Source organism: Patagioenas fasciata, chromosome 2 (genome assembly GCF_037038585.1).
Source record: "Patagioenas fasciata isolate bPatFas1 chromosome 2, bPatFas1.hap1, whole genome shotgun sequence".
Taxonomy (NCBI): Eukaryota; Metazoa; Chordata; class Aves; order Columbiformes; family Columbidae; genus Patagioenas; species Patagioenas fasciata.
In genome coordinates, this window is record NC_092521.1 from 36,198,665 (window position 1) to 36,214,848 (window position 16,184).

Consider the following 16,184-nt stretch of genomic DNA (forward strand, 5'->3'; position numbering starts at 1 on the left):
GAGGATGAATTTCCTGCTGGAGATGCCTACTCCTCCTCAGAAATAAAAACTAAACTAGATGTCCCCATTTAAAATACATATACTAAAGCTAAATGATTCCACTGAGTAACGAGAACAACTCAAGTTTACCTAAAATCTACAATGACAGTTTTAGGTTCCTAAATATTGTGACCATAAAATCGTAAACCAAACCAAACCAAACCAACCAACCAAATGAAAAACAACACAGAAAAAGCAATAGTACTTGTGTGTCACTCTGACGGAGTTGGGTTGACCTATGGCATCAGTGCCATCAGCAATCATTGTGTCAGCAGGAGCACCATCAGTTTCCCCTGCTTCTTCCTCATTTTCAGCATTGTGACGCTTTGCGATACTTCTGGTCTTTAACACCTGCAGTTCTTCTTCTTCCAGATTTATGTCATATATTTCGCCTTCAAATTCCACAGACAAGGACCGGGTTTGGCGAGTATGAACAAATCGGGGTTTGTATTCTGAAATGGAAGAAATAAACATTCCCATTTACATATACATATCTACATGACCTGTGCCATGAACACAAAGCATACTCCAAAGAGCAAGAAAGCTGTTCAGTAAAAACAGCTTATTTTTTCTGTGGCTTTATAGAAACTTATTTGATGATTTTTTGATAAATGTAGGCCCATACTTTCAGGAGTATAATGAAATCTTGATTGCTTCAAGGTTTGCGTTTCATGGTAGTCTAACCTACACCACATTTAGCATCTACAGGATGTTTCAAAAAGATGGACCCATTTGAAATCACTCCATCTCTGAAATTGGGTCCATCTTCTTGAAACACCCTGTATATCTCATAAAATAAATAAAACAAAATCATTATAAATAAATAAAATAAAACCAGTATTTTAGAAATAAGATGTCTAGAAAGACATACTAAAAAACTCAGACCACAGGATTAGAAGCCACTCTGGAAATTAAACCATTCAGGACTGTGAAACAGAGTCACCACCTATAAATTGGCAAGTGACATGTTTGACTTATGCTTTAGAAAAAAAATGACTGTTTAAAAGGATAACACCTTTTCCTTTTTAAAGGTAGGGATTAAAGGGACAAGAATCCATGATATATCAGCGTATATGTGTATATGCAGATGAATAAGAATGTTGTAAAGGAGAAAACCATAACAACTGGACTTTTTCTGATGCCCCCTTCAGATGTTTTCCAGACTTCCCCTCTTTCACTACCCAAATCACTCCCCCCCAGTTGCAATCGCCATTCAGTCCTTGCTGGTGCCTTGGCAACACCTTCTCTTTCCAAGGTACATGACAGTTGTCTTCCCTTGAAAATATCACTTAGGGGAACATTCCACAGTTTGAGAATCACCCAGGCAGTCTGTGACATGCACACTGTGAAACTCCTTAGGTCATACTAAACAAATAGAAGAAATTATATCAAGGCAGGTTCTAGTCTGAACAATGAGACAACTTGAGACAGACAACACTGTGGCTGAATGTACCAAGAATAGCAGGGATTCTTGTTCACACCCAGAGTGGGGGAGGCTTTAAATCAGGAAATTTTGTATTATACTGACATTATTTTATTATTTCATAGACATCTGTGCAGCATCTTCTAGCTTCCGTGTTTCTCATGTGACTTCATTATCTTCCTGTTTCAAAGACCCATCTTTATTTCATTCCCCAGTCTAGTATTCTAAACAGAGAGCAGGAGAATATAGCCTGCTCTTGAATTAAGTCTAAAATCCAAGTCTGCTTGTATTGCTGAAGCTACAGAACTTTCATCCCCAGATAGATGAAAATACCTGTTCAATTTAAAATAATGGCTCCTTTAGATAGGTTTCTTTTGTAAAATTCAGTAGCAGAACCAAATCCAAGAACTGCTGTCCTAAAACTCTTCAGCCCACGCTCCACTAGAGGACACTGCAATCTCACTCGTGTCCCTGTGAGGATCCCAGTACTGACTTGCTGGAAAGTCACAGCCCGGCAGAATTGCCGTCGGAAAGCAGTGACAGTACTCATGCAAATGACGGCTTTGGGATATCATCAAACAGTATGTGAAGTCAGTGTTAAGGAGGCAAGAAAACACTTGCACTGGCCGTGTTAGCAAATAACGGCACCGGTCGATCCGCAGATGCCACCGGGTTGTCACGGCCACTCAGGGCGGTAGGTGGCACCAGAGCATCACCAGCACCAACATCACCGCCAGCATCGGCACCAGCCGGAGACTACGCTTCCTTGGGATCCAAACGATAAATACCGTTGTTGTTATTATTGTTATTACAGAGGCAATTATGTAGAACCCGACTGTCAATTACGGATGTATTCATTATACACGGAGGTAAAAACAAGAGTGTACTGGGAAGTCAACACTCCGTTCCCCCTTTCCTCTGCACTTTGCCTCAGCGGTTGAAGAGATCAGATAACACTTACTTTGCGCATTAGGGTTTCTCAAGAACTGTCTGTGGTTTTTTCTTTGAGTCCTGCTGTTTCGGTAATCAGTGTCTCCACAGTTGCAGTCTTTGTCTTTACCACTGTATCCCCGGGAGTGTATGCTGCGGGTCCTTTTCCTGATGGCGAGGATGTCACTGGATACCTTACACTTGTGAATTCGAAGTTTGCCAGAAGCATCCTCAGTGCACTGCCACTTCTGTGAGAGAGAGAAATGAGGATGATTTCCCAGCAGCCCTCCAAACCCCTGTTGTTTTCAGATAGATCACAAAACAAGACGGACAAATTTCTTTAAAAATGAAGCAGTCCCTTCAATAACAAACTGAGAAGGGAAACATTTTAAGGGACTAAATTCACTCACATTCTTTTCAACATCTCACTCATGCTAGGCAAACATCAGCTTGAATGAAGTAACTCAAATCTGTATTAAAAATACAACCTAACAAAAAAAAAAAAAAAAAAAAGATATATAAATCAAGAGTATCTAGACTAAACACATCTCTGAAAGGAGCAAGTAAAAAGTCTTCATTTACTGAGCCACAGAGTACAGCTGTCAGGGCTGTTTTCACCAACGCTTTTTTTTTTTCTTTGAAAAAACAAACTTGGTTTCTTTGTTCTGTGACTTGGAATTTCTAACATGATTCAGATGAAAATGAAAAATCCCCACAGATGAAGAACTGCTTCACTTGTAGGGTTCTTTGGAAAGAGAAAGATGAATTGTGGATATGATTTATTAAAAAATACATAAGCCAGTAAGAACATGTAATTTATTTCCTTTTTTGTGGCCAGAGTTAGGACCTGCACCCTAAGACATGTCCCTGTAAACCATGCCACTCAGACTGACAAACATTGCTGGTTTTTTTATATTTTACTGAAAAGGGAGAAGCCTGAAAGCACGATACCCCCAGCCAATCTCCCTGCATCCCGCAGGTGCAAGCAGGGGAAGAACCTTGGCGACAGTAAACAAATCAATTAGCTTAGATAAACTCTTTTGGATATCCAAGTCTGGAGATTTGTATCAGACTTGGGAGAAAAAGGTGCAGTCTGGAAAGAGTACCTGTAAAAATCATTGTATGCTTGCTGAATATCACAGCAAGCAGAGGACAATGAGAGGAAACAGAGTTTTTTCCAGCTTGTCTGCACAATATCTGTCTGACTTGATTATCAACATCGCTGAACCAGATGGAAGATTCCAGGTGGATTTTTCCAGGGGATCCCACTGTCTTCACATTTCAAATTAAAAAGTAACTGGAACTTTAATTTCCTTTCCGTATGAAACTGTCTTTAAAAATCTAGATGTCATTTAAAATAACACAAACCAAACCAAACCACAAACAACACGGATAGGTGCTGACAATTCAGAGTTCCTTTGCCTATGCCCAAAGCTTGCCATATATGGCTTCTGGGTTATAGCTGGCACTTGCAACACCCATCATAGAATAAGAACCCTGTGGTGATTTTAAGTCAGTTGTAGTGCGAATAACAATAAGAAAAACTAGAAATAGCTATGTTTATTTGTAATTTGAATATAGCTATAAATGACTATAATCCGGTGAGTTTTGTTCACTTATGCATCTTCAGCCACAATGACCAGACTTTGTATACAAAGCAAACAATTTTGGCTGGATAGTGCAGAGAACAAAACTCAATAATGTTATTGGTAACTGGAACATTTTACTTGTAGTTTCAGCTAAGTTTCCCTGTAACATGTCCTTTTTTGTTCCTGTGACAGAATAGAGTTTCTTCCTCTTGCCTCATTAATAATAGGAAGATGGATGCTGGTCCTAATGAAGTCCCCAGCTTAATTTTTGAAATAGACACTAATATCAGAGCACACACATTTCTTTAAGTCTCTTCCATTAACTAATGGCTGTTCTGGACTGTTTTGGGAGGTGCTGTCAATCTGACTGAAGAATGAAGAAAGCCTCAGGTAGATTTGCTGACCTGATAACCTGAGGAGCGAGCTGATGTGGCTCTGAACTGCAGCAGTGTGAGAGCACACGTGGACTGAACTAAAAACTGGATCCCAAGCCCAGAGTCCTTGTCTGTGGATCACCATGGCTTTGATCCCAGAACAGTAAATCATTTGTAAAAGGCCATGGACTTGCACAAGTCTGATAGTTGCCTGACAAATTACACGCATGCCCAGAATTTCAGTGTAAACCTACACCTACAAGCGACAAGGTGACTTTCTACAAGTAAAGGTGTCCGAGAGCTCTGACACTTTGCAGGGTTTTATTCTGCAATAGTGTGCTTACTCTTCCTACCGCAGCAAAAGAAGATTGTTACATGATAAGAACTGACTGCACCACTATATTTCCTGTGTGTATTTGATACACGTTACATTTATAAACATACAGCACCAGCTTTTTAATGTTTCAAAAGTAACATTTGAAAGTAAAATAAGTATCCTCTTTACCTAACATTCATTATAGCAAGAGATTCCAGAAGTGGTTTCAATAGCCATTTAGATCACTTTTAACAGTATTATGACTAACACTGAAACAGGACTTTTATGTGTCTAGTACAAGCCAATAGTAGTTCTCTATTTAAAACAGTGATTAAATGTGTTTCAGTTAGTATTTTTTTTTTAAATTTTATTTTGAAAAGTATTGTTATAAAGATGCTTCACAATTCTAAGATGGAATTTTTAGACTAACTTTCCTGAACCTCTGCCCATGAGCATGTACTATGCAATAAGTCATAATGGTCCTTCTGCTTCCATTTGGATCTATAAAATGCATTAGCGCACATAAAAGAAGATTCTGACCAATGTGCTGTCCCTTCCCCTACCCTGTTTTCTACTTTGCTTCCCACTATGAATACTAAACTACTCTTTGAAATCCAGGACTATTAGATTCAGTTTCTAGGTCCCCATTTCTCCATTAGTAAAAAAATACTGGCACATACACAAATTAAATATACCTCCATTAAATTTTAATTAGCTTTTTTTTTTTGTTTTCCTCATGTTTATCTTCCTTCTCATAGTGATGTTTCACAAGACTCCTAAGCTGATTCACTGTTGTCATAGGAATATGGGATAGTCCCTGCTTCTGGCTCCATGTTGATTTAGGGACCCATGCACTGATATTTTTTTTCCCTCAGTAAGAGAAAAGAGGCCTAACTCAAAAGAAAAAAAAAAAAAAAAAGACCAACAAAACCCAACAACTAGTGAGAGAAGAAAAGCAGGACCCTATCATTTGTCTGCAACGAACTATTATATAATTTCAGTCATGTTGTAAAACTTAACCTGGGTCAGCCTTTTTCCCTGTCATTAACTCATCCTTTCTTTCTTTCATCTCATTTCATCACCTACCCTCCAGCAATTATTTCCCTCTCACCTCAGCTCCCCACCTCTAGGTTTCCTTCTGCTTCAATTTAACTTCAGAGGAGAAGCAAACATGGAAGAGGATCCTTAATACTCCCACACCAACAGAGTCCTGAAACTTTCCACCTGAGAACTGGTGGGACAATCTTGCTATGAAGGGCTTTGCTGGTTTTACAGCCACCCCAAACCAAGCAGGGTGTGCTCTGCAGACTCTCTTGAGGCTGGGTCCATACGTGCTGGCTGCCAGCTATTCCCACAGCCCTCCCTGCCTCTAGCAGTAAATTGCAGAGGCAGCTTAAGAGAGGCAAAGGTGTAAAAGGTTTGAGCATCCTATGAGGAGCGGCCAAGGAGTTCAGGTTTGTCTAGTTTGAGAAAAGGAGGCTGACGGGCAATCTCATTGCTCTCTACAGCTTCCTGAGAAGGGGAAGTGGAGAGGGAGATGCTGAGCTTTTCTCCCTGGTGCCCAGTGATAGGACACATGGGAATCATTCAAAACTGAGCCAGGGGGGATTCAGATTGGATATTAGGAGTCATTTCTTTACTGAGAGGGTGGTCAAACACTGGAATAGGCTTCCTAGAGAAGTGGTCGATGCCGCAAGTTTGCCAGTGTTAAGGAGGCATTTGGACAGTGCCTGTCACAACATGGTTTGACTTGTGGTCAGCCCTGAAGTGGTCAGGAAGTTTAACTAGATGATCATTGTAGGTCCCTTCTATCTGAAATATTCTATTCTATTCTATTCTATTCTATTCTATTCTGTTCTGTTCTGTTCTGTTCTGTTCTATCCTATTCTATTCCTTTCCATTCTACTCCTTTCCATTCCATTCTATTCCTTTCCATTCTATCCTATTCATTCAGAAGCTCAAGCTGTTTTAACTGCTGCCAAACCTGAAGTTTAAACACATAAGTACATGTACTTGCTTCGTGGTGGGCAGGCAAGCACTGGACTGCAGCAGGACTGCAGCAAGAGCTTTTCCTCAGATGATGTAATTGGCATGACACATTTTCTTCTGGGGGTAGAAGTTTGCCCTTATAAAGTCATTTCGAAGGCAGAGGGGAGCAAATGGGATGGTTAAAAGGGTATTACTTGTATTGGTGGCTTTGCTTTGTGCTGCTACTGGCAGGGCTCCAGTTGCGACTTAGAGCTGCGTGAGCAAGACAACAGCATATGGCTTCAAAACTACCTTGGGTCTCAGTTTCCTGGTATTAATCAGTTTGTGCCACAGCCTTAAACTTAAGTAAGTCTATTTCATCAGGGAATAGAAATACAACATGAAATATATATTCAGCATGAATCATTGTGATGTGCTGCACTGTCAATATCCGCTTAAGCAGGATTTCAAACCAAGTTTGTTTGTGACAGCTTTGAGAGAGTTGCTGCCCCCCTATACAGAGGGGAAATTAAGAAGACAATTCATGAAAGGTGTCTTAACCATAGGCAAGATGAGGGTTTCTATCAAATGTAATTACTTGGTATCTGCAGTAGACACTTCAATGTTAAGCATCTTGTCAGATTTTATCACAAAAATATAAAACCCTGGAAAACATGCAACTGGAAATATAACATGGTGACAATATTTTTACAGGTGCTTTTTCATTTTGGTAATGTATGACTGACTTTGAGTATTATTGCTCACCCTAGGGAATGTCAAGGCATGAAAAAGAAGACTTCATGAATTTAAACATGTCCTCAAGATCTCATTTCCCTTTTTTCCTGTTTCAAAAGGCATGATTAAAATTTGAAAACAGTTTAGATGAAAATAACATCATGGGCTGTGTATGTGTATACCATTTTCCTCCCTTAGCAGTAACCAGATCAGGGTGAGTGTCAGGGGACATGATGTGACAATACTGGTAAAGGAGTCTGTTTTAGGGCTGTGGTGCCACAATAAGAACGGAGTCCTGTTTTTGCTTTCTCTGTGCCATTTGAAGAGAGCATGTCACACAGCATATTGAAAAGTGCCATGTAATTAGTTGGCTATGGCAAACAGCACAGAGCAGCAGCAGTTTATTTCTGCTGCACTGGAGCTGAATACAGTGAAATTTTTACAGCCTAAGGCCGTGTCCTCTACACATTCCCACAGAGCAGTTATGAACCCTGGTCCTGACTGAAGCTCCTAAATGCTCCTGGAAATATTAATCTGTGTTGTTACATCTCAGCAGTATTTGAATATTGTGTGTGACTGCAGCTGTTTAACAGAGATGGTGTGCTAGGTTAACTTAGGGGATGTGGAATTGCTGCATTTTTGTGGAACAAAAACATCTTCCGTCATTTTAGAGCTGGATTGTTGCTGTCTGTAAGGGAAGAACCCAATTTTTGCAGCACTTCCTCATAACTAGACTATTTTCTATTGAATCATGCAGAGATCCAGAGTCTACCGACGTGAATATATTCAAAGATGGTTATTTATATACAACCTTACTCCCTGAGAAAGTGTTCCTGAAAAGTGCAATGGTCAGTGATTCAACAGGTAAGGGACCAATTCGTTCTATAATAACTGATGTAATATAGAGGGAAATGTATGACAGACTTCAGAAATACACTCAGTTAAATGCACAGGGATAGAACTGGAGAAAAAAAAGAGTGAAGACATTAATCAGTGCATAACAGAAATAACTATATCAAAATTGCCAATTTTGAGCTACTTCACAGCGTTTAAGAAATGGAAGGTAGAGAAAATAGCCTAGGAAGGTGACAGACTACACAATTCCACATTCTTGACATACAGATAAGATTGATTTTAAGTGTCACAGTTACAGCAGTTCTCTAGTTTATAAAAAATGCATGGACTGCACTGCCAGCTCTAGAGGGGTAGGCACTTAGGTCAAGACATCAAATATTTCACCTCCACCAGATCTATTAGGTTGTCTGCAGTTACCACTCAACATCAACAGATTTCTGTTATTATCCAATAAATGTCCACTCTCAGGCGCGAACAAATAGGAGCCAATGAAAAGGATAAATTTAGTCTTGCAGTTATAAAAAGCAATAATGATAGTAAGCTGTTACTATTGCATCATATACATTTAATTTGCAGAAGACTTCTTTTATACTACATTTCACTGGATACTTTAAAATAAAAACTCTTTAAAAAAATAACTTTGAAGTACTACTACAGAAAGTGCTAGAAATAATTATTGTATAATCTATGTTTTCTGTCTAAGCATTTTTGGTACACAAAAATGTTTTTTAAGGCACCATTCTACCAAAATTCTTTCTGTTACAGAACACCGGTAAAATAGTGGTAAGAACGCTGAACACAGTCATGCATTGAAAGAGATGAAAGCAGCGAACTTCCTGGACTGGAATATCTCTGGATTTTATCCAGAGTAGGGCTGGTATTTTAGATTAAGAATTGCTTAAGTTTGAAGAATTTTCAAATCTGGGAATGCCTGCCCACTGTTTGATAGGAAACTTAAATATTTAGGCTGAAATCTGAAATATTTACGCTGAAATTTGAAATAACATGTTTTGAAGGATTATTTTTAGAGATAAAGGGACTTCATATCTGGTTTTAACTCATAAGCAGAGTTGTATTTTAATAAGAAATATAATAATTTTTGGCAATTCCTATGAATTCTTGAGCAACTAAGTTTCAGGCATGATTCTGTCAACTCTGAAGGATGACTCTGGAGGGTATAAAATGAGCAATATCTGCAAGAGCTGTTTGCGAAAGCACTGAAGTATGTACTTAGTTTTAAGCATATAACTGGTCCCAAACATATGCTTCCAGTAAAACCTGTGTATAGATGCCCTGCTGAATTATGACCAAGAAAAGGTGGTGTCAAGGGGCAGATGGCAAAGAAGAGCCAGCTTTGAACAAATGTTCTGGTAAAGCAGGTTAATCGCCAGTGTCTTTCAGCTTCTGCAGGTGTCAGGGGGTTGTTCTGAAACAAGGAGGATCCATGAGTGATGTTTATATACTATATCATAATTTTAATTGGGTTTTAGTGGGTGCTTGGGGTCTGGTTGTCAGTTGCTGGCCAGCCATCTGACATTTCTGGCCAGTTCTTACCAGCTTATGTGTTTTTATTCCTACTCCACAGCTGGTCATAAAGCTGACCTTTACAAATGTATGGTCTGTGATATTTATTTTATGAGAACATAGATACTTGAGCCAAACCAGACTGCACCTAATAAGCCCCACTCTAATTTCCTTTACAATATTATCTGTAAGCTGATTGATGGCAAGTGTTCTTTTAGCATTACAAATAGACATGCTTTCAACTGAATGCTGATATAATGTGATAAATACGAATAAGAACAATAAAATTAAATTCTTATGCTGGATTTTTCAACTATGAAGGATGTGTGGGAGACAACAAGTATGTATAGACTACATAACATGCTCTTTGGATCAGAGTCAGAAGAATCTTGTACATTTACCATGGAGCTGATGCATGGATTCAGCAACATGTCTCCAGTGACTACCTGTATAGCCTCCAATCACTGTAAAATACATTGAATCATTGAACAGAATCACAGAATCATAGAATAATTTCGGTTGAAAGAGACACCCAGGATCATTGAGTCCAACTGTTAATCTAACTCTAGCACAAAACCATGTCCCTAAGAATCTCATCTAAACGCCTTTTAAACAACTCCAGGGATGGCGACTCAACCACTTCCCTGGGCAGCCTGTTCCAGTGCCTGACAACTCTCTCTGTGAAGAATTTTTTCCTAATATCCAATCTGAACCTCCCCTGGTGCAACTTGAAGCCATTTCCTCTTGTCCTATCACTTGCTACTTGGGAGAAGAGACCAACCCCCTCCATGCTACAACCTCCTTTCAGGTAGTTGCAGACAGTGATAAGGTCTCCCCTCAGCCTCCTTTTCTCCAGGCTAAATAGCCCCAGTTCCCTCAGCTGCTCCTCATCGGACTTGTGCTCCAGATCCCTCACCAGCTTTGTTGCCCTCCTCTGAACTCTCTCTAGAGAGAGACCTCTCTATTGAGTCCTAATCTAACTAAAATCTCAGTCTTCAGGTGTATTCTCCAAGAGGAACACTATTTTTTTAGGGTGCTTCTGGGATACACTTCCTCAGGAGGAGACACAATATTCTGCATCCCTAAAGTTGAAGTATATTTAAAAAGAGCACAAGGAAGGTTAGTGGCTAGAGTGTTATACCTGTCTATCTTGGTTTGAGTTCACAGGGCTGTATGTCATACCAACACGGGCAGCATGATACATTTTTCTGTTCTGCCCACTGTCAGTGCTCACTGGAGCTGGCATCACAGTACAGATCTTTACAAGTTTCAGACCTTTGCTGTTCACAAACTGTCAGGTGGTGCCGAGCAGGTGGTAGGAGATGTATGCCCATAAAACAAACAGCCCTGTGTCTGGGTTTCATTGCTGAGTCATTCAACCTAAGAGCTGAAGTTTTAAACACAAAGCTTCACAGTCCTCATTTTGGGAGGGTGGCTTTTTTTTTGTTTTGTTTTTATTTTTACCCCTGTTGGGAAAATTTTAAAATAACGTTGTGGTTTGTGTAATTTTTGTAAGAGGAAAAAAAACGCATGTTTGACTAGGGATTTGATGCTGATTATAAGTAATGGATTGAACAATACACTGAAGACACCCAGCCTATCAGTCGCAAGAGCTTGAAAGGTAACTGCTATCTGGGAAACAGTGCTAAGTCCCAGAAGTCAAAATTATGCCTCAGGAAAATTCCTATGACTCAGACTGGTAGAGAGAAAAAGAACAAATACTTATGAATTAACTCAACTCATTAATTACATGTTTAGGTAAGGCAAGAGAGAAAGAAAAAGTAGAAGTGAAAACACAGTTAACATATTTGCTAAGTATCCAGAAGAATTTAATGAGAAGATGGAGTGAGTTCAACAAAAATAACCTGCCAGAGGATTTAAGAGCAGCTTGCCTCTAAACCTCCCGAGCTAACATATATTCTCATCTCAGGTTGTTTCAGTGGAAATGTGAGAAGAGATTTGTGTCATGATAAGGTTGTATTATCCAGAGAAACATTTGTTCACATGCTATTATTTCTGCTCTACTGGAAAAATAACAAAGTTTTAGTTAAAAGTTTGTACTGATTGTTTCCCGTTTTAAAAGAACAGCAAGATTAGCAATGTTGCGGATGAATAGATATTTCTATACTGTGTACCTTATTACAGTAAAGCTGAGAGGGGAAATATGTATCCAGGAAATATAAATAAAACCTGAAAACCATTTAAGTGCTAAAACCCATCAATAGTCACTACTAAATCAACAGGGCTCAATCAGGTGACCTCAGTAAGTTACACAGCATAAACTGGTGACAAATTTGGCATATAAACTATGAAGGAAACCTCTTGCTCCCATCATGATTTCTTGAGCGCTCTCTGCAATGTGCAAGAGGGACCGTAAAGGAAAATTTTATGCTGCCCCAAGCCCCAGAGCTGAGCAGAGAGCCCACCCTGCTGCTGCTCCCTTTGCAGGGGGAGTGAACCTGACCTGGGTGTGATGGGACCGGCTGTGCTGTGGGTGAGCGCAGGTCAACAGCTGGGTCACAGCGGGAGACAAAACCTAGTCTGTATCCAAATATGAAACTGGCTCATAACTCACAAGATGGACAAAACTAACAGCACTTCCCAAGTTAACGAAGGTGAAGAGGAGAAAGAGAACATGAAATCCTCAAGTCCAGGTATTAAGCAAGCAAAAAATTGAGAGCATGAGCAGTTGCTGGAAGGAACATCTGGAGGTCGTTTAGTCCAATCTCCTCCTCAAAGCAGGAACAACATTATTAGGTTTTGAAAGTACCCCTGGATGGACCTTCCACAGCCTCTTTGGGCTCCAGAGCTTAATTACTCTTATGGTAACCTTTCGGGTTTTTTTTTTTTTTTTTTTTTTTCCACACACCTAGTCAGACTTTCCCTTGCTGCAACTTGTCTGTTACTTACAGGCCTTTTGCTGTGCACCTCCAAGAAGTGCCTGGGTCTGTCTTCTCTTTAATTAGCCATTTGTTAGTTGAAGGAAGCAATTAGATTCTCCCATCCCCTTCCATTCTCCTGGCTAAACAAAACTCTGTCCCTCCTCGATACTTCCTGACCATCTCTGGAGTCCTCCACTGGACATGCTCCAGCTCTACAAAGTCCATCTGCTTCTGGAGGTCCCAACCTGAACACGGCACTCCATCTGCAGCCCTCAAGCACCATGGAGAGGCCAAGGCTCACTTCCCACTACCTGTTGGCTCTGCTCTTGCTAATGCACCTCAGCAGGCGTGGTCTTCTCCTCCGCAAGAGCTCGCTGCTGACCCAAGGGGACGGATACACGAACATAAACATGAACGTATCCGTGCAGTCATGCACATCTCTTCTGATATGCTCTCAGGGAGGTGAGGGAGCTTTTGGAAAGTGTTCTTCCATAAAGGGGATTAGGAAAAAATAGCAAGGGGAGGGTGCTCTACAAAAAAAAGTGATGCAATCTCTCAATGGTGCTAAAAAATTTAAGTTAAAAAAATAACGCTGAAAGTAGTTTAACTGAGATTTGTGTAGGCATTTACTAACTATTTTTTCATAATGAAACAAAACCTTTTTGGTTTTTTTTGGTAACCCATAAGCCTTACTGATTTGCAGCTAAATGTAATCTATAATCTAAATTTCCTATCTCTTTTCGGCATACAGTCACTTAGAACTTAAAAATATGGAATAATCATAGCAATTATATAGATGTTTAATATTTTCTTTTTTATATTGCTATATTTATCTACTTTTGGGTAGACATTGGGCATAGAAAAAATAGAAATTTTGAATTTTTAATTAAAAAAGGTGTTTTTACTATGCCAGATTATTTTTTTTTATATTTTTTTTTTTTTTAATTGAGAAGTTACTTATTAAATAGAAAATAAACTGAAACAATTCTTTTCCTGAGTACCACAACCCTGGAGATTTTGGAACTAGCAGGTCTCAGGATCACACCTCATTTCAACACAAGAAAAACAAATTTTCTTCTTTTTCAACTCCCAATTGTGTTCTCTGTTTCAAATGAACTAGTTATTGACTGAAGTAAATTAAAATGAAGAACAAGCTCTAAATGTACTAGACAGTACATTGGTGTATTAATTCACCAAATGCTTATTCTTAGCTTCAGACATTTAGCAGCAACTTCCCACAGACCAGTAATTTCATTATTTAAAAATCTGTCAGCAATCACTCATTCTGCGAAGGCAATTTTAATTTAAGTGATGTTAACTGCAACCGATAAGAGTAGATGTAGGAAGTGTTATAAACCTCCATAATTAAAATGAAGATTTTTTTAATATATTCACCTACATAGTTTAAAGATACTAATCTCAAAAGATAAAACAAAGTTAAGACACACATAACAATATTTCCTTTTTCTCTCTTCCAAGAGGTGTAAAATGACTGAAGAAAATCTGCTGAAGGAGCCCCATATTAAACTGTGATTCCTCATATTGTACATCAGAAATCATCGGGGCAAAAGTAAAATTATTTGGCCTACTAACTTTTAATTTTCTTTAAGAACGTTTCTACTTGGAAAAAATCCTGCAGACACTTATTTCACACTGCAATGCCTTGTTGATGTTCATGTTGTTTCCAATGCCACTTTTTAAATTCCCACGCTTTCTATTCTACAGTGACTTCTCTGTAGGCACTGCACATCACCTGTCCCAGAGAGAGAAACTGCGCTTGCTCTGGCTGATGGGAGGTTTCTGTATAGAATCACAGAATCATAGAATAATTTCAGTTGGAAGAGACACCCAGGATCATTGAGTCCAACCGTTAATCTAACTTTAGTACTAAACCATATCCCTAAGAACCTCGTCTAAACAACTTTTAAACATCTCCAGGGATGGTGACTTCACCACTTCCCTGGGCAGCCTGTTCCAATGCCTGACAACCCTTTCTGTGAAGAATTTTTTCCTAATATCCAATCTGAACCTCCCCTGGCACAACTTGAGGCCATTTCCTCTTGTCCTATCACTTGTTACTTGGGAGAAGAGACCAACACCCTCCATGCTACAACCTCCTTTCAGGTGGTTGTAGACAGCAATAATGGCCCCCCTCAGCCTCCTTTTCTCCAGGTTAAACAGCTCCAGTTCCCTAAGCCACTCCTCATAATACATGTGCTCCAGGCACAGTTAATTTTGACATCCTGGCAAAAAGCCTTCAGGAATGACTTTGGTCTCTTTGTTTAAAAAAATAATTTGTATACACTGATGGCTAGGTCTGAAAACTGGTCTTAAAAAAGGTCACTTAAGTCCTGCATTTCATTCAGGCATGAAGGATGGCTACCAGGATCTGTGGAGCTGATATATCTTCAGCATTTAAAGGACTTTGATGGGAGTCTTCAGGTGGGAGAGCCACTACTAAACACCATTGCTCTTGTAAGCGCTGTGCTGGCTCAAGGCCTTCTCCCTCTGTCCTTCGTTCAAACAGGATTCACCAATATGGGATGGAAAGACAAGTCTACTGTGGTGGGCAGGCAACGGCTGTGAGCAATGTTTTCTACTGCTCCAAGTATGAGATCTGGTCGGGACACTTAACCTTTTCTATTCACGTGTAGAAAAGTAAAGTTATTTCAAACCTGGACTTTGGCATAAGAGGTAATAAATATAATAAATAATTGCAAAGATAATATTTTTGTATTTTAAAACTAAACATTTTAGCGTCTAACAGTCTAAATTACTCCATTGATCTCCTTTTGCTTCTATAAAAATGTTCAGTTTTTCACATTTAATCTGTGTTTACAATGGCAGTGTTTGAACCCCTGAAAACTTTGCCCTTGGGTGAGACTGCAGTATTGTGTATATCCCTTCAAAAGTGGCTGCGTTTAAGGAGCATGTGTGAGGTGAGAGTTGTGGCAGAGGACCTCACCAAGGACGTGCCAACCAAAACATATTCCAGTCAAATCTGGGGTTAACCAAGATTTACTGCAACACTAGGCTCTAATGAAGGAGAAAGAGAAAGGTAGGGATGGAACATTTCTCTAAATGAGCGAGTTCTCCTCAGCACCGTCCAGTTTGCTGTGTGGAGCTCTACCTGCCCTGGGCGAAGCACCATGGGTGGCTGCAGATGGAAGCAGAGTACAGTGGATCTTTATGCTCTCATCCAAAACAGCTCACCAACATCTCAGCGCCAGGCCTATGGCTGGCTGCAGTGGTCCGAGCAAACATCTGAGGGAAAGGCGAAAGTGCCTGCCTGGGAGAAATCGCCTCACACTCCTCAGGGAAGGTGTGTGCGAACAGGGATGGAGGCGAAGGACAGCAGAGCAGGCAGGACCTGCTGTCTGGGGCCGCCAGCGTGTGCCTGCTTGGAGGTGATGTCAGTGGGAAGACATACAGCTCCTTTCCATATCTCCCCAGTAAATTCATCTTTGTACATTACCGTAGATATAGCATTAATTCAGAGTGGATTGAAGAGAATTTAGAGTCAGGCTCACTTTTCTTATTATCTCCCTT

At 39.8% G+C, this 16,184-nt stretch overlaps 1 protein-coding gene across 12 annotated transcripts in view; it reads right to left on the reverse strand.

Annotated features, from left to right (window-relative positions):
* SULF1 (sulfatase 1) overlaps nt 1-16,184 on the reverse strand; it is a 124,915-nt gene that overhangs the window by 12,925 nt on the left and 95,806 nt on the right. For all 12 annotated transcript variants that reach the window (XM_071804030.1, XM_071804025.1, XM_071804028.1 and 9 more), the window contains 2 exons: nt 2,424-2,640; nt 245-491 (listed from right to left, as the gene is read on the reverse strand). In XM_071804030.1, coding sequence (XP_071660131.1) covers nt 245-491; nt 2,424-2,640 — 464 coding nt within the window. The remainder of the gene's footprint in view (nt 1-244; nt 492-2,423; nt 2,641-16,184) is intronic.